Below are 25,288 nucleotides of genomic sequence, written 5' to 3'. Positions count from 1 at the left end.
CAATATATATATATATGTTAATGTTTATTGACAGTTTATACATAATATAATTAATTATATAAATTCTAGGTAATTAATAAATGTTTTAAATGTATACACAATTTAAAGATTTTAAAAATTGAAATTGTTAATAATTTTGCGTACATATAATTAAATTATTAGTTTACATTTCATTACTCGATTACAACGGAAATCGAAAAGAATAATATTTGTTAAAATATTTGCAAGTAAATCTATATCATAATATATAATAAGTATAAATCTGTTATACATTAAATTTATATATATGCGTACATTAATATCAAAAAATGAAATTGTACAAAATAAAATTAAGATTATATGCGTATGTAAACTTGAATGTAAAATAGTCTGATTATTTATTATGTTTATTAAATATTATTTCTATTTATTTATTCTAAAATTTTTCCTGTTTAGCCTAATGGAAAATACATTTATATATTATATATTTATAGTATTATTTGATATTTAATCTACACAAAAGTAGCCTAATTAGCGTGTCGCTATTTCCGGATGCGTCAAACACATTTAATACAGATGTCGTTATCGAAAATTCAGAGAGAAACGTCCAGTTTCCTTTCGACGTGTTGCTGCTCGAAATTATTGTTATCCGAGTGTCTGAACAGTGCGAAAGAGAAACGTTCAAAAATTTAATTCTATTATAATCTTATTGTTTAAATTAATTTGTTTTGATTGAAATAAAATTTGTGTTTTTAAAAAGAAAGATTGTTAATATCATATTATTTAAATATATTTGATAATCAAGACATGTTGATTCATTAAATTCAAAGTGACACAAATTTTTTAGAAAAATAAAATAATTTAAATACAAAAAATTAATTAGATATGTAACATTAATTTTGTAATTTATATTATCTACTTTTATTTTGATAATCACGCATTGCTTTTACAAACGGTATATAGAAATTTATAGACAATGAAGAAATTGATGAATGCACTATTGTTGTTTATTTTTGCGAGTAAAGTGTTACAAATAACCGGAAAACTAATTGTATTACGACCATTATTTAAGAATGTCAATATGAAATTAATATGTCTCTCAGAAGATGATGGCAGCGCTCTTGTTTGGAATCCGTATAATTATCCGTATAATTATAATCAATGTTACCGCAATTACTCTACGGGTAGTTTATTAAAACTATAATAAATATTTCTATAAGTTGTATAAGACAAATATATATTTACAAGTTTAAAAAACAACTTTTCTTTTTACTTTTACATGTTTATTAAAATTAATATTTTATCAATATTTATTAAATATATTTATTTGTAAAATATTTCATTTAATATTTTATCATGTTAATTTGCACCCATAATTATAAGTATGCGTATTATTTTAGATTTTGTGGCTTTAAATGAATTAAGTAATAGCGATATAAATTGTAAAATGAATATAGAAAGTATTTGCTTAAACTCATGGACCAAACATGATTGGACTCTCACCAATTCTATTATAACACCTATGGGTCCGGTTTTTGATCAACGATGGGAAGGTAAGAATCTCGTAGTACAGGAAATAATTACAATATGTATAAAATGAATAATGATATTACAAGGAATGTATATTTTTAAAATAGCTTAAGTGCATACAATTAAAACATACAATTAAAATTAAACTACATACAATTTAAAATTTTCAGAATTTAAAGAATATTTTTTTGATGATTTCTTAATATTTCCTGTGGATTTCTTTCCTGCCACAGTAACACTTCCTCTTTCATTACGGACGCTTCTTTCTGGACCTTTACCTACAAATATTAGTATAGTACTTTGCAAAAATAAAAATTCTATAAGCATGTTTTGCTACTTGATCACATTACGGAATAATATGCTCAACACATTTGTCATAAAAAAGTGTTCGGAAATTCCGTCTTCATTAAATTCCTACCTTTCTTGGTATTCTTGGGAAAACGAGAACTGCACAGAATTAATAAAGTCTTCTGAGGTAACTATAAGTGTATCTTGAATTTCTCTTATTTTAAAACACCACTTTTCATATTATACATATATTAATATGTATAATACAACTTTGAAACATATTTTGAAAAGAAACTTTGATTCGAAATCTTTATGTATATTATTATTTACGAAATTGTATAGAATAAAATTTTGAAAAAACAAAATTGACGTAAAAATTCCAATTTCTGTGCCATACTAAAAATTAATAATTAATATAGGACAAATCTCCCAAATTCTTTGAACTTGAATGGAAAACTTTTATTCTATCATGGAATGCTTCAAGTCAGGAAATAATTATTTACGATACTGAAAAAGTTATAATATCATATAAAGGCATGGAAGAAGATGAAAACTCAAATGGTTATAATATGTTTATTCAGAGCTCGGGCGCTAAGCTTCGATTTCATAAATGTAAGTGCAAGATTTGCAGAATCTTTATAAATAAGTTTGTTTAAAATTTAACATTAATTGAATAAAAAGCAAAGGATTTTATATATAAACATATGTTTTAGATGATTTTTTACATACAACTGTCGAGAATGCAATTTTATCAAGTCCTATTTTCCAATTTAATGATACAATATGTATACAACTGTTTATTGGCCTCTGCGCCGAATGCGAAGCACATATAGTGTTTCGTGACCCAACGACCGATGAAGAATTGGAAAGAGTTACAGCGAAAGGTTCATTACAAGCTGCGATTCCTGATTTGCCCATGTGGCAATCTGTCAAAATTAAGCGAAATATATCATCAACCACTAATGGAACTTATAATAGAGTGATAATGCAATTGATTCCTAAACTTAATAAACCTAGCGTTAATCCGTTATGGGCGATAGCAAATGTTCGCCAATGTCCTCAAAATGGTGCACATTGTTTTAATCTTTAATTTTTTTATTATCTTTATAATATTTTTAATTATTATTTTTAGTCGCATATTTTGAAGGTTAATAATCTAAAAATCTTCAAACAATTTTATTAATTTTTTTATAATGTAATTAATTTTGTTAACGTATTTTGTATCACTTTATATAGAAGCTTTGAGGCAAAGTGTTTTAAAGCTTGACATTGATACAGAATCCGTATTTACAAGACATTCGCAAGCAACATGTCAAAAGTTATTCTATAACGAAAATACCGTTGTGAATGCTACGTCCGACGTCAAACAAGATAGGGATATAAGATTAGGTAAATATTAAGAATATTAAGATTAGATATAAATAATTACTACAAAAATAATAATATAGCATTTTTCACCATGTGTTCACAAAGATAAAGTTGAAAGCTGTTTTATAATAAAAATATATTTTTCTAGATAGTGCAGAATGTTCAGTAGGGAAGATTGGACCCCAATGTATGTTTTCGTGCGAACATGATCTGGGAGATTATTTTGATTGTAGAAAAACTTTGATTTGTTACGAAGATGGTTGCATGTGTAGTCCAGGTTTTCAGGGAGATGATTGTTCTCGTAAGTAATTTGTCATGTCGTTTTTATTTTTTATGTTACGTTTGTGCATTAAATAAACTGTACTTTCAGCTTGTGAATCAAACACATATGGTTATGGCTGTAAAAAAAGTTGCGGCACATGCAATAACAATACATCGTCTGAAAAATCGTGTAATAAAATAACTGGAGTATGTAGTAACGGATGTTACAATCTTGACGAGATTTATATACCACCTTTGTGTCAAACAAGTAATAATCTATTATATCATCTATTGTATCATGCATATAATATAGTGTTTTCATTATCAATATCAAATATATATTGATGATTTAATTGCGTGTATATAAATGTGCGCTGATAATTTTACAGCCTTAGATAAACCGAGAAGACCTATAATTACGTCAGTAAATGAGACAAGTGTATGGGCCAGTGTTCGTATAACATGGAAGGATGAATATGAATCAATACTTTATTCTTTTGATATCAAAGTATATAAAATTTAATATCACGTCTTTTAATTTCTTAACGTAATTATGGAATTATTCTCTTAGTTTTTAATAATTAAATTGGAAGAAATTAAATTTGCAGTTGCAAAAATTCCACTAATTCCAATCAAAACACGGCATTTTTCAATATTGAAAACAATTAGAAAAAGGCGGATTAATTTTATAATATTTTTTTAATAGGGACAAAAGATCCAGTCACAGAATAGAATATCTCGATATAACGTGACATTTTTGACAGGATATTTTGAGAACTTAACGCCTGGTACTACTTATGAGATCAGATGCAGATTAAGTATTGCAGAAGACAAGGCAGTATTTGGTAAAAGGTATATAGATAGCGATTGGCAAAGCTTTGATACTCTCTGCAATCGTAAGTAAATATCTAATTAGTTTGTGTGATATTTTCCATCTTTATTCTATAATTTAATAATAATTTAATTCTAATAGCAGTTATAATTTATTTTATCAGTAAATTTAATACTTTGAATTCGAGTTTAATAAAATTAAAATTACAAAATAAAAATATTATTACACTTATGTTTTACTAAGTAAATATGTGCATATTATTTTTAATAATGTTTTACAAAATAATGTAGCTCCTGGAAACTTTACCGTAATACCTGAAGGAACAGGCATAATAATTGATTATCGCATCAATCCAGACGTATGTACATGTTTTATTTTATTTTAAAATTGTTTAAAATTTTTTTATATTCTTATATGTAATTGCATTTATGCAATCAATCGAATATTACTTAAGAGAAATAAGGCACAGTTCAGTTTTTCTTATAACAGCAATTATATGTATGTTCGGAGAATTCATATCATCTGAAAGTTGAAAATAAATATACCTATTCATTAATTATCGATACTATGATTACGCATTTTCCATTTAAACTGGAACATTTACCGATATATTCTATCCTTAATGTAAATTTATATTATAAAACGAGGATACTATTCTCTGAATCTATTCGTACGCTTGAAGGCGGTAAGTGTAATTATATTTTAACAATATATGTATAAAATATCAACATTGCATGTAGATATATTGCTGCATATTGATGTAATTATACGATGTAATTATCTTATAATATAATTATATTTTACTATTAATTATTTACAGTCCCATCTGAGGTACTAAATCTTCAAGAAAGATTAAATAATACATTACTCATTCTAACTTGGAGACCTCCAAGTAATCCAAATGGTGAAATAATAAGATATGAAATAATTTTAAAGGTAAATATTTTAAGGAAAAGTTTACGTGAGAAAGAATTTATTTTTAATATGAAATAATTATCATTATTTAATATTTCAAGATAGTATCTAAATTTACTTTGTTAGTCAAAATTTCTAATTTTAATGTATCAAATTTATTAATATATTAATATATATATATATATATATATATATATTACATAATCATTGATGTATATAATTTTAGCAGTGTCATTTATAATATAAGATGTATTATTTTAATGCTTTGATTTATGCTTGTTAAATTTCAGATTATTATGTCCTACGGTTGCAGGGATTTAAAACTAGTTACTCCGATTAATCATATCATTAATATATCAACAACAGATACAAAGGTTACAATTCCTGATTTGCATCCATATACTTCTTATTGTGCGCAAATTATAGCACATAATTCACGATATTCCAGCATCACAGAGAAAGTTCTAGATATAGCACAATCCGGTGAATATTCATATCATATCATTTAACATATTTATATTTAATACCATAAAAGAAACAGAAAAGGCACGAATATGTCTGTTTTTAATAGCTTAATACTTAATACTTTTAAATTTATATAACTGAACATATCTTACATATGTAAACTTATAGCAAATGTATATTAACTATCTTTATTATAGAGGTACCATCGGAAACCATTATAATTAATCAATTGCGTGTACAAGATTGGAAATTATTGTGGAATTCAGTTGATGATTGTACGACCATTTCGGGACCAATAAAATTCAGAATAGAAATATATGGTATTAGTAACGCTATCAAAAATTTCATTATGATAATAACAACTTTAAACAATTTCCTCGATTTAAATGAAGTACATCCAAAGTTAAACGGAGATGAGATATATATAGCAAAAATATATGCAATAAGAAAGTATTTAGGATTGGAAACTGTGATTGCTTATCAGGCACACAAATTCGAAACTCCATCCACAGGTGAGATTCAGAATTATGACTAATTTGAGAATTAATTTTTATAATTATAACGTTATAAAAATAATAGCTCCGCCGAAAATTATCAATTTGGAAGTCGTTGAGGTTGATACTCGTGAAGTACCTATAATACATCTGAGATGGCAAAGTCCACTCCCTCCGCTTAACGGCAAATTACGTGATTATGGTATTCAGTTTTGTGATACAAATAATACTTGTGTAAATATTAAAAATCACATTAATAATTCTTGTGATTTCTGGGAAAATTATATTTGCGAAATTATTCAAAAACCATCCACAAATTTTTCAAGAATTCAAGTAAGGAAATTGTTAAATTCTTAAAATTTTTTTTCATATTTTTAAATGCATAAATAATTTGTGTGATAAGAGATAAGATAAACTAATAAACTAATAAATTAAAAATTGAATTAAATCAAAAATATAAAAGTCGCATAATACAAAACAGGGTTTTGTACTATGCGACTTTTATATTTTTTGTAGGTTTTTGCATACAATGTGAATGTAACCGAACCAGGTCCATCTGCTTTCGTGACTGAAAAAATGCTTAACAATATAGGTAAGACTTCAAAGTTATTGAAAACTTGAAAATGTACTTTATAAATTTTAAATTACAAACTTTAAAGCATTAAAATTTATTTGCTACATTGTATATTTTTTATGTTAAAACTTGAAATCGAAATTTATAACACATTATCGTTATATATTATTACATATATAACTGATATTTATTTACACTTTATTTCTATAAATTTATTAAATCAATTTTCATATTTAAAAATATGATTACCTGATTTTTAACCCATAGTTCTCTTGCTTTTTGTTATACTTGAGTCAATGTTTTACTTGTTTATGTTTGTTATGTAGTAAAATCTTTCTTATTTAAATTATCATCCACCATTTTTTTCTCTTTTGTCAGTGATCGATTAAAGATATTTAGAAAGCATCTTTAATCAAACAGATATGAGAGGACGTAGTAAGAATTCTAGAAAAAAAATTCTACTCTAAAAATCAAACGTTGAAATATTTCTGAAATAGGACAGCTATATGTGAGCAAGAAATATATAAAAGGGGCAATGAACACAAAGCTTTAAAAACCAACCAGACGAATATGTTGTCTGTAAATATAAATAAACTTGCAAAACGATAAAATGCATCATAAAGCAAGAGCACTACATTAAAAACAATATGTTCGTAAATATTCGTTAAATTTGAAATTCAAATTAAAATAAAAATGCATTAATTATTTTAAAATTCCTTTTATGATTTTTCCGTTTTTGATTTTTTTAACTCTTTCTTTTAACGATGTCAATATATATTTCTATTATGTATCTGAGCATTTTCAATGATGGTTTAGGAAAGTTGAAAAGAAGAATTCTCTATTTTTAGTAAATACTATAATCATTTGACTTATATTATATGCAATGACAAAGTCATTTAATAGCTTCTTACAATCTTTTTAATGTATATGATAAATTAATGTATATGATAAATTGTCTTCTTGAACTGATTCCAGTTATAAAAATATTTCGTTTTAGACCCAGACGCACCTGGTAATTGCACTTTTACAATAAACAACAATAGCGTAACTGATCTAACATGGTTTCATCCTTGGAAGACAGGTGATCATCTGCGATCTTTTCGCATTCGGGTAATAAAAATGTCTTCAAACCTTAGAAACAGTTACCCGCAAAGTTCCATGAACAAAAATATTTGTACATATGAATATCCGGTGATACAGTACATGCCTAACTATAGTGAACGATTGTATTTGCTTCCGTCAACGCAGTATTTCATCGATGTTCAAACTATAACAATCGAAAATAGGTCCAAAAGCTCAAATTTCATGGAAATTTATACACCTTCAACTGCACGTTTTGACGGAGAATTGAACGCCACAGTACATAAATCTAATTTTTCTATTTTATTAAATATACCGTTTGTTGCGAACGATACGCTAGGCAGCATATTGCGCGTTATAGTAAAAGGTCCTAAATCGCTCTGCGACCAACATTTGGAATTGTCTAAATATCTTCGAGAGCAAGTTGGATTGAAGATGAACGAAGTCGCTTGGCAAGCTGCTGAAGTTCCGGTATGCATACAGAAAAGTTGTTTTATTCGGATAAATATATTTTATAAACTAAATAAGAAGAAACAATTAAATAATAATTAAACAATCTAGATGCAAAAATATTAATCGTGTTCTATACGTATGTTATTAGTATGTTACATAAGATATTATGGGAAAAAATGTGTTAAATTTAACATAAATCACATGTCTTAAACAGTCCACATTTACATTTTTGTGTTAATTTAACATAATATTTAAATAGTAACACTGACTATTAGTTATGTTAAGTCATTCGATTTGAATGCAAAAAATGTAATCTTGATTACAAAATTAATTATGTGATAAAGTTAACATATATAAAATGCTCTTTTTATAATTTACAAATGTATCTATTCAAGTTTTTAATTAATATAATGTGTAGAAATTACATTACTTATTTGTTAAAAATTTAAAAAATTTTATTTTTTTTAACAAAAGGTGTATATTAATGTAGTAATTTCATTTTTGTTAAAGAGCAAATATATAAAAACGTTGATTTTACATTCTACAATTAATTAATTTTTTTATTAATATAAATTACATAATATAAATTACATAGAATGTTAAGTTTTTAAATTACACACATATATTAAATAATTAACATATTTTTATTAAAAAATAATTCATTCAAGATTTGAACATTTCTCATAAACATAAAAATAATGTTATATAATATTGTTATATTCTTAATAATATAAAAATTTAAAAAAAAGTTCAGTTATAATAAGTAAATTCTCTTTTTCTTCGAAAATTCGTAAATCTCTCACTTTTAATATAGGGCAACTCAATTATTTTTATGTTATACTATGTGTAACAAGGCATTAAAAAACGTTGAGACGTGCGAAAATCGAGATTGCATCGAAATAAAAAATAATAATAAATAAAGTGTACCATATTTGTTTTAAATTGAAATCAACATTTTTTTCTGTAAATATTAATATATTTAATAAATACAATATATATAGTTGTAGTAATTTTACATATCTTTTAAATTATTTTTATAATTTTACATTTTATGTTTATTAAAATCAGTTAACATAGCAGTGTTACATTTGCATACAAATATATAGATTATTTAACGCAAAAACTTTAATTAATAAGTTAATTAATTAATAAGTTTTTTCATCAAACTTTAATTAATAAGTTATTTAATTAATAAATTTTTTCATCAAAATACATAAATTTTTCAACAATGTATATATTTCGCAGCTATAATATTAATAAGATTATTAAGAAGAAGAACAGCATTTATATAAATATATAAATATATATAAATATATATATATATATATAAATAATGAAATTAAATGTCTTTGTTTTCTATTATTACAGACTAATGAGCTGGTTGGAAAAGTATTCATGATTGGTGACAATAAAGCTTATGGAAATGCTAAAAATTGTCCATTAAAACCTAACGAGTTTTATAAAATAATGGTTATGGTAACCGAAAAAAATTTATCTAACAATCCAATTATACTTACAAAATTAATCAATACCAATAAAGTTTTATCTATGCATCACGGAGTATGGTTTATACCTCTTGTAATATATCTCGTTATAGCAAGCATATCTTGTTACTTATGTCAAAGGTAGTATCTCTTCCTTTTTCTTTAAGGAAATGATAACATTGCTTATACCAATTTCTAATTTATATCAATATCCACCGTATAAGTATATTAAAATAAGGAATCTATTGATACAGCAAATATGATTTTATGATAGAATATATTTAATTTTGTATAATTAGACATATTATTTTAATAGAAAGTATCAACAACCTATTGAAGAGGTAATGCCAGATGTAATAAGTCATCAGAACTCTGATCATGAATACGAGTCGATATCCGCTATATCATATTCAGAGCAAGATATTTCAAGTATTGCTGACAGACAATCCTTACCGAGTGGAATTATTTCGGAAGTACTGCCACTTGCCATTATAAATGACAATAAAGAAGAGGAGATATTGTCATCTTTAGTCAAAGTGGAAGATTTCGAAGATTATGTCCGGCAGGCAATACAGTCGAACTTATTGGATAAGCAATACAAAGTAATTTTTCTTTATATTACTACCTAGATAGCCAAACGTGTGCGAGCAGATTTTTGAAAGCTGCTACAAGTTTTTGATGTTAGAAAAGTAACAAATCTAATACAAGATCTATTTTATCCGATTATATTGCCCAATTGCTAGAAATGTGACGGAATCTGCTGACAAGCAGTGCAGACGAGCGAATTGGCGGCAGACACCGAGCAGAATTTGTTACGAGCAGTTTGGTGGCAAGCTCTACTTAGCTTCTGTCGTCAATCTATTGTCATAGCATGTTAAACAGGCTTTGACATGGCGTTGTTGACATGGATTTGCAATCAAAATATGATCAAATTTGCTGTCAATCTGCTAACAAACTGCTTGCAATTTTGCTATCTCTACATACATTATTAGATTGTCTTTTAAGATTTTTTCAGGATCTTTGTATTCATTAAGTTAAATAGCTTAAAATTTTGCTCATATACGAAATTTATAAAAATAAAAATTCTGTCTTCGATGTAAACTTGTTATTCTATGTATAACACGATAAGATATTATTATAAGATATTATTTTGAGATTTTTTTTTCAAGATGCTTCCAGAACAATCACAGCCATGCAATTACGGAAAATTGCCGGAAAACAAATTTAAAAATAGATACAGAAGTGTCATAACGTGTATGTTCAAAATAATTATACAGATATAAATTGTACTTACGCAATGACAAATTAATATTGTATTACTTTCTACAGATGATAAAACACGTGTAATATTGCAAAAACTTCCGGACAATGCTTACTCCGATTATATCAACGCTAATTATATCAGTGTAAGTCATAATTTGTTATAATGAGTAGCTTATCGTAGCGTCGAAATATAAGCTGTAAAATTATTTGCCTCTGTATTTACCATGTTAATTTTTAAGTGTTATTAATGATTATTCAAAAGGGATATAAAATAAATAAGCGTTATATAGCAACACAAGGTCCTACACCGACTACAGTTTCCGATTTTTGGCGCATGATTTGGCAGGAGAATGTTCATGTTATCTGTATGTTGACAAATGTTGTTGAAGATGGAAAGGTAAATATTTATTTTTTATTAAATTATAATAATTGTAATAAATATCGAAACACAATCATTTTTAATTATATGACAATAATTATAAATACAAGACCTAGAAAAATATTGCAAGATCCCAAATTTATGTCAATTTTTTTTATTTTCTGTAAATATCAAATTTTATAATTTTTACAGATAAAGTGCGAGCAATATTGGCCGGTTGATGAAAAAGAGAAGAAATACGGAGATATCAATGTATTAAACGTGAGGCAGAATGTCTTTGCTGATTATTGTTTTAGAACATTCTTCGTCACATATAAAGAGGAAACTCGAAAAGTATCAACATTTTTTTTTTAATATTGTACACAATAACTTTCATATTAAATGACATTGACAATCACAGGTACAACAACTTCATTATACGGCTTGGCCAGATTACAATATGCCCTTGTACACGCACTCCATAGTTACATACTTGAATAAATTATCGGCAATATCTGAGAACAAACCTGTTGTAGTTCATTGTAGTGGTGGCATTGGAAGAACCGGTGTTATTATATTATGCGATATTTGTCTCCGTCGTGCAAAAGTTGAAAAGGCAATAATAATATGTTATTTTACAGTTGCTTTTGATTATTTGAATTTATTAATTACATTCAATATATATTTAAATACATTTACATTTTAATACATGAAAAATTACGTAAATTAAATTGCTTAGATGATCGACGTTTTCGCCCAAACGGCGTCCATGATGAACGAAAGGGCGAATATAATAAATAATACACAACAATATCTACTAGCACATTTGATATTGATTGAATGCTTATTTTCTGTTCCGATATCCACTTTATATTATTTTCTATTCCAAAATGGATATTACGAAAGTTTACCAACACGAATTGAGGAATTAAAGGAACAAATACCAATTCTTCAACAGAGGTATTTTAAAATAAACTAAAATTTATTTTTATATCTACATGAATTAAAATAATGTTATACAAGTTTCTTAAGCCGTAATTCTTAGATTACAGCATACCGCCTGGCGAGATAAGGCTCTGGGATTACTCTCTACTCAAGTTATTCCTTTACCGTCATTATCGGAGCGTAATCGAGCCAAAAATAGATTTCCGGAATTGATTTCAAGTTTGTTGCTTCATATTCCGATATATTACAAATTATTTTATCATTTCTTTTATATTTAAAATGTTTACTCATTAAGAATATAGGAAAACAAATTATGCGTAATTAACATTGAATGTTTATAATGATATTAGATAAATATTAGATGTATAAAGATTTATTTTTTTACTTTCTAGATATGTCCAATAGAATTTATTTAACAAGATACCCGGAATGGGATGAGGATAGCGATTATATATCTGGCGTTTATGTGGACGGTGTAACACTTCAGAAACAATACTTAGCTACACAACTTCCTATGCCTTCAACGATGAATGATTTTTGGCGAATGATTGCCGAGTTCAGAGTTAAACTTGTCCTTATGCTGCAGCCACCTGATCTTCAAGATACCGTATATATTCTTATACATTCAAAATACGTTTGACAAAAAATGAACGCATTTGTAGAACATAAGTTATATATTTGCAATAAATAATTACTTTTTTAAGTATTTTTTTAATTTTTTTATTTTATTTGGATAAAATATAAATTAATTAATTAAAATTTATAAAATCTAAGTTGATGAAGTGTATCTATTATACGTGTTAGAAGTGTAGTATTTAACCAATAGAAATATTATTGTACATGAGTTATGTATTCGTGACTTTATAGACTTGTTGCGCAATTGCCCTTTTGGGCGGTGAATTTAAACCAATTCCATATTTGAGCATTACGGCAAAAGAAGTTATAGAAACAGAGTATTATTCGAAACAGAAATTCCTGCTTGTTGACAATTCTGAGGTAAGACAATTCAACATGGTAGTGTTTATGAACTATTTTGTATTGAACGTAATAATACTTTATCGTAGAAACCTTCAAGAGAGCAATTTGTAACTATATTGTGTTTAACGGAATGGAAACCTGGAAGAAATCAATCTCCACCGCCGGTTACAATGATGGTGAACTTTTGGCTAATTGCGAAAAATTATGCAAGAGGCAGTGGGCCGATTGTCACGCTTTGCCAGTAAAGATAATATTATTATTCATAATCTATAACCTGTATCAAACTACAAATTAAAAGAATTGGATTGGAATTTGACCAATTAAGACAATGTTCACTAAACTTCATTTCTTTTCTAACTGGCTAAATTCCAATTTAGTCTCAATTTTAATCCGTAATCTGATACAGGTATAATATAGCTACACGACAATGCCATTTTTATCTTTTTTGAAAAAAATATTCAATAATAGAAAAAAGAGAATTAGAAATTAGAATTAGAAGAATTAGAAAAAAATAGCAGATTTCTCATAAATAAACAATTTTAAATCTATTTAAATCTACTTGTTTTTAAAACAATGATTTGTGAAATATTCTAAGAAAGAAAAAATAATTTTTCAGTGATGGAGCATTTGGATGTGGTCTTTATTTAGCGCTGAGTTTTTTATTAGAACGAATGACTGTCGAAAAAGAATGCAATGTTTATATAGCGGTGCGAGCTGTCAAACGATCGAGATCAGATTTTGTTCTTTCTTTGGTATGATATCAAATTTATAGCATTAGAAAATTATTGAATTAAGAATTTTATTAAAACAAAAATTTAATTACAATGTACTTATATAAATAATATAAATTAACAATATATTATATAAATAATATAAGTTAAAAACATATATAAACATAATACAAGAACGTTAAAACGTATCAGATCTTATATCAGAAATTTTATTTAATGTTTAGGAACATTTGGAATATTTATGTAATGCTGCCTTAGCATTTGAAGAAATGAAAAATTTTGAATCCTAAATTCCTCTTAAAATATAAATAAGTTAATCCTCTATAAAGAATGAGGATATAATATTTTAAATAATATTTTAATAATAAAATAAAAAGTAAAATGCAAATACCATGTATGATTAAATATTTATATTTAAGTTTATTGTGTATTATTAAGTTTATTGTGTGAGAAAATTATAAGGGACTGAGGAAATGGATTGCCATGCATTTTCAATAAATATTAATTATTTTTAAAAATTAAAAAATGTTGGAAATAAAACTTTTGTTTTTGCGTTCTTTGCGTTTCTTTAAAATTTATGTTTTTGTAAACCAATAATTTGTAAAAGAATGAAATAAAATATTTTTTCAGTGATGAAGTAATTGAATACGATCTTTAATATCATATATTATATTAAATTAAATGTAAATTCATATCATGTATTATATTACATTATATTAAATTTTATTACTTACATTTAAAATTAATTTTTAGAAATAAAATAAGTTTTCTGTATTTTTTAAATTTAATTAATAATAATAATAATAATAATAATAATAGTTATAATTAATTTATAATAATATAGTTCAATTTTTAATTAATAAGTATTTTTTAAATTAAAATTTCATAATTTGTTTAGAAAATCATTAAAATAATTATTTATATTAAAATAATGATATATATCTTCTAAAAATATAAATATTACGTTATATCATTTTATAATTTTATAATTATTATATAAAAGTTTATCTATCTAAGTATCAATAAGTATTAATAAGTATTAATAAAGAACGAAAAAATTATGAACTCGGGTATATTAATTATATGAATGTAGACTTTTAAGGAGAAAGTATTTGATAGCCAGAAGGAGTGACAGAAATATATTCGGTTTATTTCATATGCACCATCGTGTATTTCACATTTAGCTATTAGAACTCTTTTTCAATATGATAATTTTGAACGATACATTTACATATATGTCATAAACACATAAAGTTTTATGCTGAGATTAACTCTTTCGGCAGAGGTACTTTCGACTCAAGGCCAAACGGCCGAATTTCCCTTAAAATCTGTGATAGCTCGTATGCATATAGCTCGTATTCACTATCACTTCGCTTTCCGTGCTGTGTGAACATGCGTCTGAACTTCCTTACAAGGCAAAGATTCTTACAAGCTATGATATGTATCTTTTTTGTGTGCAGTTCACAATATACTTCAACCAGTTCCTTAGCCCGACTAATTGTAAGAGAAAGAAGATATCCAGACAGAAACAGAGATCTTTGAGAAAATGTATATGTTTATAAATATATATGTCATCTACGAAATTAAATATATATAGATTATTATATAAAATATTTGCAGACAATTATATTGCAGACGATATTGTTTATATATCTAAGGAAGAGGTATGTTATGTAACATATACCATAAATAATTTTGAATTCATCATCTAGTAAAACAATTTTTTTTACATATTTGCGGAATAATAAAAATTCATTTTAAAATATTTATAATATTCGTAATTAACTTAATATAAATCTACAATAATTGACAATGAGACAAGTTTATTACTGAAAAATAAAAACAAGTTTATCGCTAAAAATTTTTGAGTTTTGAAACATCTTATTTTAAATGTTCATATTTTTTTAAAGATATTATCCAGATATTAAAAAAAAATATCATGTATTAACAATGTATTAACATGTATTAAATAAAATTGCAGACTTACACAACTAGCATCGATCCGCATTCACAAATAATCAAATATCACAATTGCAAAAAAAGAACTTACGTCTAAACCGATTAATAAAAAAAATTATTGCAATTTTCGTTAGAACATTATATATGTATGATACAGCAGGGCGGATATATATCAATGTGCATGTGTTTTTATACATATATATGTTACTTTATAGATGTATATATATACGCCTCAAGAAAATATATATATGAATATTGTGTAAATATATAGAGCTTAGATATACATACGGATCGAAGATAAAAATATAATATTTCGATAGGATAATGTATCTTGTAATTAATATTCATATTTTATAGAACTCTCTTAAATGCATTAGGCATTTCGTATGATATGTTTTGAGTTTTCTTACGCAGATAGATTAACATTTTCGGAAAGTATCGAGAGATAATAGAGGATATATACTTTCAGGGAATTCTCTCGGCGATTATAGCACCAGTGGCGTGGAAAGTAAAGATTTGCTAAGAGTTTTTTTTCTTTTCAATAATAATATAGGTGACAGGTTATTCTACACATGCTGAGATTAGACTATCTTGCTGTTCTTGTTTTGTCTTTGTCGTTATTGTTGTTGTGTTATGTTGTTATATGCGAACGCATGATTTCGGAAAACTCTTAAACCCTTACGCTTCCCCCCACACACGATTACGCTTAAAATATCGTGCAATCAATCTCAAACGATTATTATTTAATATTACACTTTCTCCGACGACAGTAACGATTAATATTACAATGAAATTTTTCCACAGAGTAATATTTCACATAACGTTAACCACAGACAATATGTATTGTATATTTAATATTACGATTTCATTAACGTTAATACAATTAATAGAGTGATTTCCCCCCGACATTATTACTCGACATAGAGAGCGATTTCCGCGATTAATGTTTAACAGAGCGATTTCCGCGATTTTTAATAACTTTCTCTTCTTGGTACTTGCTTTGGGCTTTTACTTCTTCTTTTTTTTTTTTTTAAACGAATAATATGCACATCTATATTTGCCACTAAGAATTAAAATGTCTTCTCTTTTCGTCGTCATATACGTGTATATTTATATATAATCTATATCTCTGAATATAAGATAGCGGAGAAAAATCTTTTCCCTCTTTGATATGTATCGTTTATGGTGTAATAATCCTCCTACATTCTAAAATATGTTACCTTTTAACTCCACAATGTGCTTTAGATTACGAGTACAATATACACACTCTTCGACAGTGTGTAAAGTTCCTTTTTGAAGAAGGGTAAGGGATAAATATATTCGACGTAGAATCGAATAAATGTCTAAAATTTCTAAGGGTAAACTCGAAACATCAACCGGATTATAAGATATTTGCGCCTCTTCCAGCTCTCTCTTTACCCAGTAGAAAATACTTCTTCGTCATTAAAACCATCTGAACCATGATACTTTACACTTTTCTTGCGACGTCCGCCGGACGACCGTTCGTAAAGTGGGAAAAAGATAAATACTTCGATCTGTGCGTTTGAATAATCAACAGGATGTGCAATGACGGACTTATGAGCTAACTGGTTTCTTGCTCATTAGGAACCTCGATTACTGACAGCTTTTTTAAATTATTCGACTTCACTTGTGTGATTGGAATGTTCATGAATGTTTCAGTAATAAAGTGGAAAATGTTTTCGTAATAATAAACTGTTATTTGGCTTTGCTAAAAATGTCATTTTGTCAGCAAAGTTTGTTTATTTATGCCTTAAATCCGCCGTTGCAAACATATTTCTCTCGTACATCCTGTTGGCACCTTGACTCGGTGGAGTTTTTCGATCCTCAATTGAAAACATCAACACTTGTAATGCATTGACGGTAATTCCTTTTAGCTGCATTTTCTTGTTATTCTAATCATGATATGCTTAGAATTTATCTCACTTTACAAAGGACATAAAAATTCGAAATATCAAAAAGATTCAAAAACACATTTTAAACTGGGGATATTTCTTTAAAAATTTTTTATTTAACTATTCTTTTAGAAATTTTATCTTCTCCATTGGGTTCTTATTTTAATACATGTATTTAATTTAGAAGCATTCTTTGCATATCATTTTTTTTTTAAGATTATTTTTGTTATTGTGTATCGTAAACTTTGAATCTTTTTATTAAATTTTATAATATATGTAATAAAATATATGTTTTGTAATATATGTAATAAAACTGTATGAAAATGCAACTAAAAGGCAAAATTTTTTGCATTCGAATAATATTATCGTTCGCAGTATTGACATTGATGTTTCTTGATTATTGAAAGAGATCTTGTTTGCAACGCAATCTCATTGTTGTGATATAATATTCCAAAACTTTGAAAATTTTCGGAGATAGACTTTGTTGATCAACATATATATTTTACAGAATATTAAGAATATCGTTGCTTAACAGAATGAAATAGTCAATGTTGAAACTGCGACGATAACAAGGACTCCACTTCTCCATTTGTGCCTATTCGCTTATTTCACTTACTATATTTTATTTCTATAACCATTATCACGAATAATTGAATGCTTCACTAATTCCTCCCCCCCCCTCTCTCTCTCTCTAATTCGAAAGAATAGCTCAGCCGGTAACAAGTCTTTTAATGTAACTTCTTTTGCGAGCCGTTCTCCATATATTTTATCTCTAAATCATTAAGAAACATCTTCGTCGAACGACGCTTTTAAACACCAACGCGTTCATTCTTATCACAACTACGCTAGCATGTCCCTTATCCCTAGAGACCTATAAGATGGCTTACTATGATATGTGTTGTAGGTTTTTCAGTCGCGCTATATTTGAAGAAGAAACAGCTTCGAAGTAACATCTCCCCGAGTAACATATATATATATATATATATATATATATATATATATATATATATATATATATATGGTTCCATTTTTATCGCACGATTCTCATCGTCAATACTTCCAGGTGTATCGTTGGCGTGGAGTCGAGTTAGGACTAGGAAAGAGATCGAAATAATGTCGAATCGACAGACTTAAACCTAGGTATCTTCACAACGACTAAAGAAGGATTTGATTTTTTTTTTGTAGCTTATCTTATACTGTATACTTTCCATCTGTCATGACGACGAATGACTGCTTAGGCGAACGGCATCCGCTTGAATAAACGATTGCCATGTCCGGTGATCCGTTTCTCACCGGAAGTATATTGGATCACGGACTTTATCTGATCCGTCGCTACCGGGCCAATGCAAACCAGAGGGTCCTTGAAGTACGAGCAAACCTGCCGAGATATTTTCATAATTGCTGATAGAATTATTAAAATGTTGTATTATTTAATAAAGTATTAGAAATAATTTATATTCGTAGGTTAATGCAATAAGAAGTTTCTCTTGCTACATAAAAGCGTTAGAGAAGCGTAATTATCTGAAAAATCTGAGGAATTACATTTCTTGAAAATATAAATTTTGCCAAAAAAACTACAATTGTTTTGTATATTTTATAAAATTTTAGATACGATTGTTGTACAAATTAAATAATAAGTGTGTACTATTACCTTTCTAGAAGTTTGCCGGTGTCGCCTTTGTAATTGACAACATAATCCACGGGTGATGTCACATTCGCTTGACATGGTACACTCCTCATCTATAATATGTGTCGCATTTATGCAATAGAATCTTTTTGTAAAACTCTTACAAAACAAAATATTCTATATTTTACAAAAATAAAATATATGTTCGTTAACGTACTGTACAACTTGTTCGAAGTCGTCGGCGGCTGACACGATTTGGTTTCACGTCCAGACATCTCAGCGCACATTAAGCCAGTTTCACAATCGCTGTCCTGTCTGCAGAGCTCGCCTTGTTTCATTCCAAAATCATAGATGCATGTTCCAACAACTAGAACATCATACTCGTGATTATCTTCTTATCAACAATACGAAAGAGATATGAAATATATTATTTTATTACTTTATATATGGGGTTTTTATTATTTTTGATTAATCAGATTAATTAATTTAATTAATTAATAAGGACTTTCAATATTTTCTCATTTGATTTACCTCCGTCGAGATTTACACAAATGGAACCCGGACAACAGTGATCATTGTACACGCATTTCCTCTCGTAACAAGGTTCTTCCGTTGGTTCAGCTACTTCTCCATATACACCGCCATATCCTTCCTGCAGCGACTGCTTTATTTAAAATGGATAATTTAAGATTTCAAGTGTATTATTGAATCACACATACAACTCAACATTGGATTTGAAAATTGGAAAATAATTCTTTAGAAAAGAATGGAAGCGGAATAATAAAAAAAAAATTATGTTTTATCTTCAATTAATATTGATTAAATATTGGCAGTAATATTGTTATGTTATAATCTATAAAGGATGGCAATTCATTTTTCCCTCTGTTGATTTATTTAATCATCGATTTTCAACTAATGAGATTATTCACATCACATTTCATTTCGCAATTTCGTTGAATCAATATTTATCGTGTGATGCTTTTCTTTCGCAGAGCGGTCAAATGTGAGTTATATGATAATACATTTGACTTTTATTTGTTAGGTTTTTTATTATAATTTATTTACATAATGTTTGGATTAGATTATCTTATAAGTTTATTTCAAATAAATGCATATACAAGCAAAAATATTTATGCAAATAGCGAAGCGTACGTAATAAAATATATACAACTGAGAAAATATTATTACGAGAAAATATTATCGTAATATTAACATATTACTCCATATTTAATAATAATAAGAGAAATTTTGTATGATTTGCCTAATTATAGGTCCGACGAAAATATTTGATTGAAAATAATTATCTATTTTAATTATCTGAAGCAAATAAAGTTACAATTTGAAAGGTGCGCTGATTATTTGACTTGAATAACTCGAAAGCTATAACTCTACTGCAGTTGAAATGTAATAAAAGTTTCTATAGCAGTAATTTCACAAATATTGTGCTGCGGGAGAAGAGGAGATGTAATTCTTTTCAATCTCCGAATCGCAATCTCGCGGTTAATTTGCGAGCGTTGACGAAGAAAATCAAAATAAATGGAGTTATTGGAGAATTTTTTTTGCGATTATGCAAGTGCAAGTGCACGCAGCTCGTAAATGAAGTATCGATCGTACGTGACCCGTACTGCGGCACGATGCTGCTAATTAAATCAAATAATAAAAAGTTCAAAAGGCGTTTAAAAAAACTCGGAAGAGCGTCGATAGACAAAGTTAAAGGTTCTTTAGATTTTTATTATTAACTAAAAGATGTTCAAAGAGTATCTGAAAGATTAAGATATTTTTTGAGATGATTTATTAGTTTATTAAAAAAGATTTGAAGAACGTCTGAAAGATTAGAAGAAATATTTTTGAACTCTCATCTATATAATATCTAAACACGTTTAAAGTAAAGAACATTTGAAAAATTTTGTTTAGATTTCTAAATTGTTAAAAAAAAAAAAAATTCAAAGAATATTTTAATGATCATATTTTGGATTTCTATTTTAATAAAATATGTGAGAAGATGTTTGACAAATTGAAAAATATTTTACATGTCTTTATGACATTTTTAGGACAAAGTATAATTATTGCAAAGAAACATTACTTTTTTAAAGAACAATGTACTTTTCTTAATACCTGCAATAGACCAGGACGATTTATATAACCTCCATGACCGCCGTAGCCAAGATTCGATAACATTTCAGGACTAAAGCGATTGAAGAGACCACCCCATGCTTCGACACCGATATATGCTGTGTTTGCTACAAACACTAATGTTATCAATGCATACGCCTTCATGCCGTTGGAGATGTACTGATGTTTGGCGTTCTGTAATCAACCCGAGAAAGGAAAACTGTTTATGTCGCGTTGAATTTTTGATTAAAATTTATTAAAAAAGTATAATTGAACATTATTAAAAAATCTTGAAATGATAAATAAAAAATAAAAAGTATTGCAAAATGGTGTTAATTTATTATTATATTATTGCGCAAATATATAGTGTGTATTTTTATTTTCAATTAAAAATAATTGAGAAGAAATAAATTTTTATATCAATTCAAATGTACCTTTTAAGCGCGTGAAATTTATTTTATAAGTTTAACGATAGAAATTTTCGAAAATTTTTAAAATATTCTGAAAAATTCTTTTAATTCACAAAGAGATGTAAGAAATAAATTTAGTTCTTTTTAGCATATAAGTCTTTTAATACATATGAAACTTTTGAAAATATATAGCTAGCGGTAGATTCGTCTAAAAGATTCTATATAATATTAAATATTAATATTACATTTACAGCTTGCAAAGACAAGATATTGAAAATAAAAAAAGAATATTTAAATCGCAAAACGGGAAGGAATTTGTTACCGTTTAGATTGAAATGAGTTTCGCTTGATCTTCTTTCTCTTGTATTTCTTGCGAGTATATTTTATTATTTTTATGTTGTTTATCTTGACTGTTTTTGTTGCAAGCAGCGATCCGTAAGAGACGTAATTAGCCGTTAGTATCGAACTCGTTTTACACGATGGCTTATCATATCAGATGCCGATGATGTAATGCTTTTACTACTTTTCTTAAAGTGATCTTTTCGCAGTTGCAATATGATTTCATAATGCAAAAGCGATAAGAGCATTCTTTATACAAGCCATTGATGTGTTATTATTTATTTCTTTCGTAATTTTATTTCTTTAATTTGTTTCTTACATCATGATCTATTTTTATTGAGATTTACTGCAGCTTAAATGTTGATGATTTTCTATCGCGAGGTTAAAATTAAGTAATTATTATTAAAACACACGAGAGGAATTGATTGCTTGTTTAACTCGAATATTTTTTTATTAAAAAAACACACATGTGTGGAGTGTGTATGTTTTATAAAGAGATTTATTCCGTATGTTATAAGAAATTAAATGCTTTAGCATTAAGTTATTTATAAAAAATTAAGAAATATCACAAACTACATTCATATTCTAGTCAAGGATTAAAAGCAATTTATAATTTGCTTGGCATATGATATGAGTTACATCAGAGGTCAATACTAGCAATAACCTATATGAGTACATGATCGATAATTCCTGTTTCATTGATCTATTTCTTGTCTTTTTTATTTGCGATAAAATTTCTTCGCAATATGTAATACATGTCACTTATATATAAATGAGTTAAAGATAAAACAGCAATAGATAATTTTAATATAAATTTTATTTATCAGCTAAATCTTTAGTTCTAATTTCTATGACTCAAATTATTCTTTGATCTATGTCAAACTAATTGGATCATAAAGATTTCTAAATATTAAGTTTTAATTTTAATACTATAAATCAGTTAATCTAATTCTATTTTAATTATATTTTAATGATTAAAACTGTAACTGAGCTTTATGAAAAACACGTAGAGGATCTTTACACGTCACGTTTATAAACTTCAAACGAAAAATCGAAAAACATGATATGCAGGACATTTCGATAAAACACCCATAACGCAACGCGTCCTATATCATCGTGACATCCTGAATATTTGACGCACCCTTTCTATTAATGAGTTTAAGCCATAATCCACTTACGAAACGTTCTTGCGCCCTGGCTCAGCTTGCCTGGAACGCTTTTACACCTCGGCCGGGCAGGATTAGTTACCCCTCGATAGGTAGGTTCGCACAAGCTCAACAAGTCCTCGATGAAGTTTGCTAGAGGACTGAGTCCGTGCCGTGCTCGCTTCGGCAATCTATACTTCTACGTCGTTCCGGTTACCATCACACGGGCGCATATACACGGTGACGCATGCGCCACCCGTTGCCGGCCTGTCTTCTTCTTCTTTTTTCTTTTCGTACCACCCTATCACGACCTACGTGACATTTTGTTCATTCAGATCTTCTGCTTCCTGTCAAGCGAGCTAATCGATAATAGCTAATCGAAGGAGCTAATGAATCAACTACTCCATCTATTCGTATATACAAATGATGATATTGCAATGTCTGTCGACAATGCCTTGAATGCGACAATGGTCAATGGACAAATCACTGCTTTTTCATTAAAAAGTAATTTAATAGAAAATCCAACTATTATAATGTAAAATTGTTCTTATATATGAAGAAAAAAAATCTACAATTCTATTCGCATTGAAATCTCAGATTCTGACCTGAAAAATTCAATTCTTCTCAAATTTATAAATATATAAATTCATCTCTCTCTCTCTCTCTCTCTCGCAATATTTACAGTATTGCAATTCGTTCGGATACCGTTCATCAAATGTTGTTTAGGAAGTGCAATTTTCTGTAACATCTCGAGAAACGAGCAGTCGGATTTCTGAAAGGTCAGAGATAACGAAGTAATCTCGTTTTCCACTCGTAGGCCGACTTTGCGGGAGGTTCTTTGTGTGTGCCGTGAAATTTTTCTGGTTTTCACATATGCTATACATGTATATCTTACATATTCATCTTGAGATGTATTTCTGACAAGATCACGAGACCAAGTACCATATCCTCGCGCGCCAGGACACGTTCTCGCTGTTCATCGGGCTCACCTTGCTCGGTTTACCTCATTCCTCCTCGTACTCCTTACACCACTACTAGTTTCGTTCTCTCTTGGCCGTATTGATCCAAGGTGTCCTGATGTGCCCGCCGGGCGGTCGTTTCTGCTCCATATACTCTCTCATGAAAACCCCCGCGAGCTCTTTCACGTATAGTGGTGCAAGGAAGAAATCATCGAGATAGTTTTGCATTGTTCAATAGTCTTGCCTGCCATTCTTTACATTCAAACTTATCAAATAGATTGTTAATTTTTTTTTTTTTCGAGAAAGAAAGTTTATGCAATAATTTTAATGTAAATTTTAATTACTTTTTTATTGTTATTTATTTTCTTATAAATTTTCTTGTATTATTAACATAAAATCAAATTATATGCATTAGAATATTTATTATTAATATTGTATATGCTTGCGATTTTTATAATTGTTATAATTGTCTTAGAGCTAACAATTTCGAAAAATATAAATTTTTATTACATTATGTTTATGTTTTAATATCGTGTGTGCTTTAAATTTTTCTCTCATATTTTCTCTCATATTTCCAAATCAATATTTCCTTGAAATCCTCTTTTCATTTTATCCATTTTTGCCACCTTTGCTCCTTCAACTTTAATCTTTTCTGTAATTAATAATTAACCTTGAATTCTAATTGCAACATTGGTTTTCCTTTTTCTTGAAAAGGGCATTCAGTGAACATTTTTGCGGAGGAAGGGAATAAGTTCTCAGACGCGTGTAAATCTTTACAACGACAGTTTGCAAATGCGTTTTATCGTCCATCTATGATGCAACCACC

General features: G+C 27.7%; 2 protein-coding genes across 4 annotated transcripts; one reads left to right on the top strand and one right to left on the bottom strand.

Moving 5' to 3' along the window:
• The first annotated feature begins 279 nt into the window (after positions 1–279).
• LOC105426822 (uncharacterized) lies at positions 280–14,986 on the top strand. The gene is made up of 32 exons (XM_089076069.1): positions 280–1,163; positions 1,380–1,532; positions 1,680–1,984; positions 2,217–2,409; positions 2,511–2,864; positions 3,034–3,186; positions 3,314–3,466; positions 3,536–3,694; positions 3,816–3,934; positions 4,133–4,322; positions 4,549–4,616; positions 4,748–4,943; positions 5,079–5,194; positions 5,464–5,656; positions 5,836–6,150; positions 6,218–6,465; positions 6,649–6,724; positions 7,704–8,257; positions 9,608–9,864; positions 10,040–10,325; positions 10,893–10,977; positions 11,053–11,129; positions 11,249–11,383; positions 11,558–11,698; positions 11,766–11,960; positions 12,084–12,304; positions 12,390–12,508; positions 12,682–12,896; positions 13,157–13,285; positions 13,354–13,508; positions 13,884–14,019; positions 14,223–14,986. Exons 1-32 carry the CDS (start codon positions 956–958, stop codon positions 14,286–14,288), a joined length of 5,970 nt encoding a protein of 1,989 aa, XP_088932195.1. The 5' UTR covers positions 280–955; the 3' UTR covers positions 14,289–14,986.
• A 141-nt stretch (positions 14,987–15,127) lies between these two features.
• Positions 15,128–23,697, bottom strand: spab (space blanket). Of its 3 annotated transcripts, XM_011638198.3 has the most exons (7): positions 23,537–23,688; positions 22,342–22,429; positions 21,613–21,804; positions 20,029–20,161; positions 19,715–19,864; positions 19,522–19,610; positions 15,128–19,248 (listed from the first exon to the last, which is right to left on the bottom strand). In XM_011638198.3, exons 3-7 carry the CDS (start codon positions 21,772–21,774, stop codon positions 19,105–19,107), a joined length of 678 nt encoding a protein of 225 aa, XP_011636500.1. In that variant the 5' UTR covers positions 21,775–21,804; positions 22,342–22,429; positions 23,537–23,688; the 3' UTR covers positions 15,128–19,104. The 3 variants fall into 3 exon arrangements, with proteins under 3 accessions (XP_011636500.1, XP_011636499.1, XP_011636501.1); XM_011638197.3 differs by lacking the exon at positions 22,342–22,429 and having other exon boundaries at positions 23,537–23,697; XM_011638199.3 differs by lacking the exon at positions 22,342–22,429 and having other exon boundaries at positions 20,029–20,158; positions 23,537–23,697.
• Positions 23,698–25,288: the final 1,591 nt, after the last annotated feature.

This window comes from Pogonomyrmex barbatus, unplaced genomic scaffold, assembly GCF_055798465.1.
Source record: "Pogonomyrmex barbatus isolate J1 unplaced genomic scaffold, ASM5579846v1 scaffold2, whole genome shotgun sequence".
In the NCBI taxonomy this organism is placed as follows: domain Eukaryota; kingdom Metazoa; phylum Arthropoda; class Insecta; order Hymenoptera; family Formicidae; genus Pogonomyrmex; species Pogonomyrmex barbatus.
Note: the sequence above shows the minus strand (reverse complement) of the source record. Positions and strands in the feature narration are given on the sequence as shown.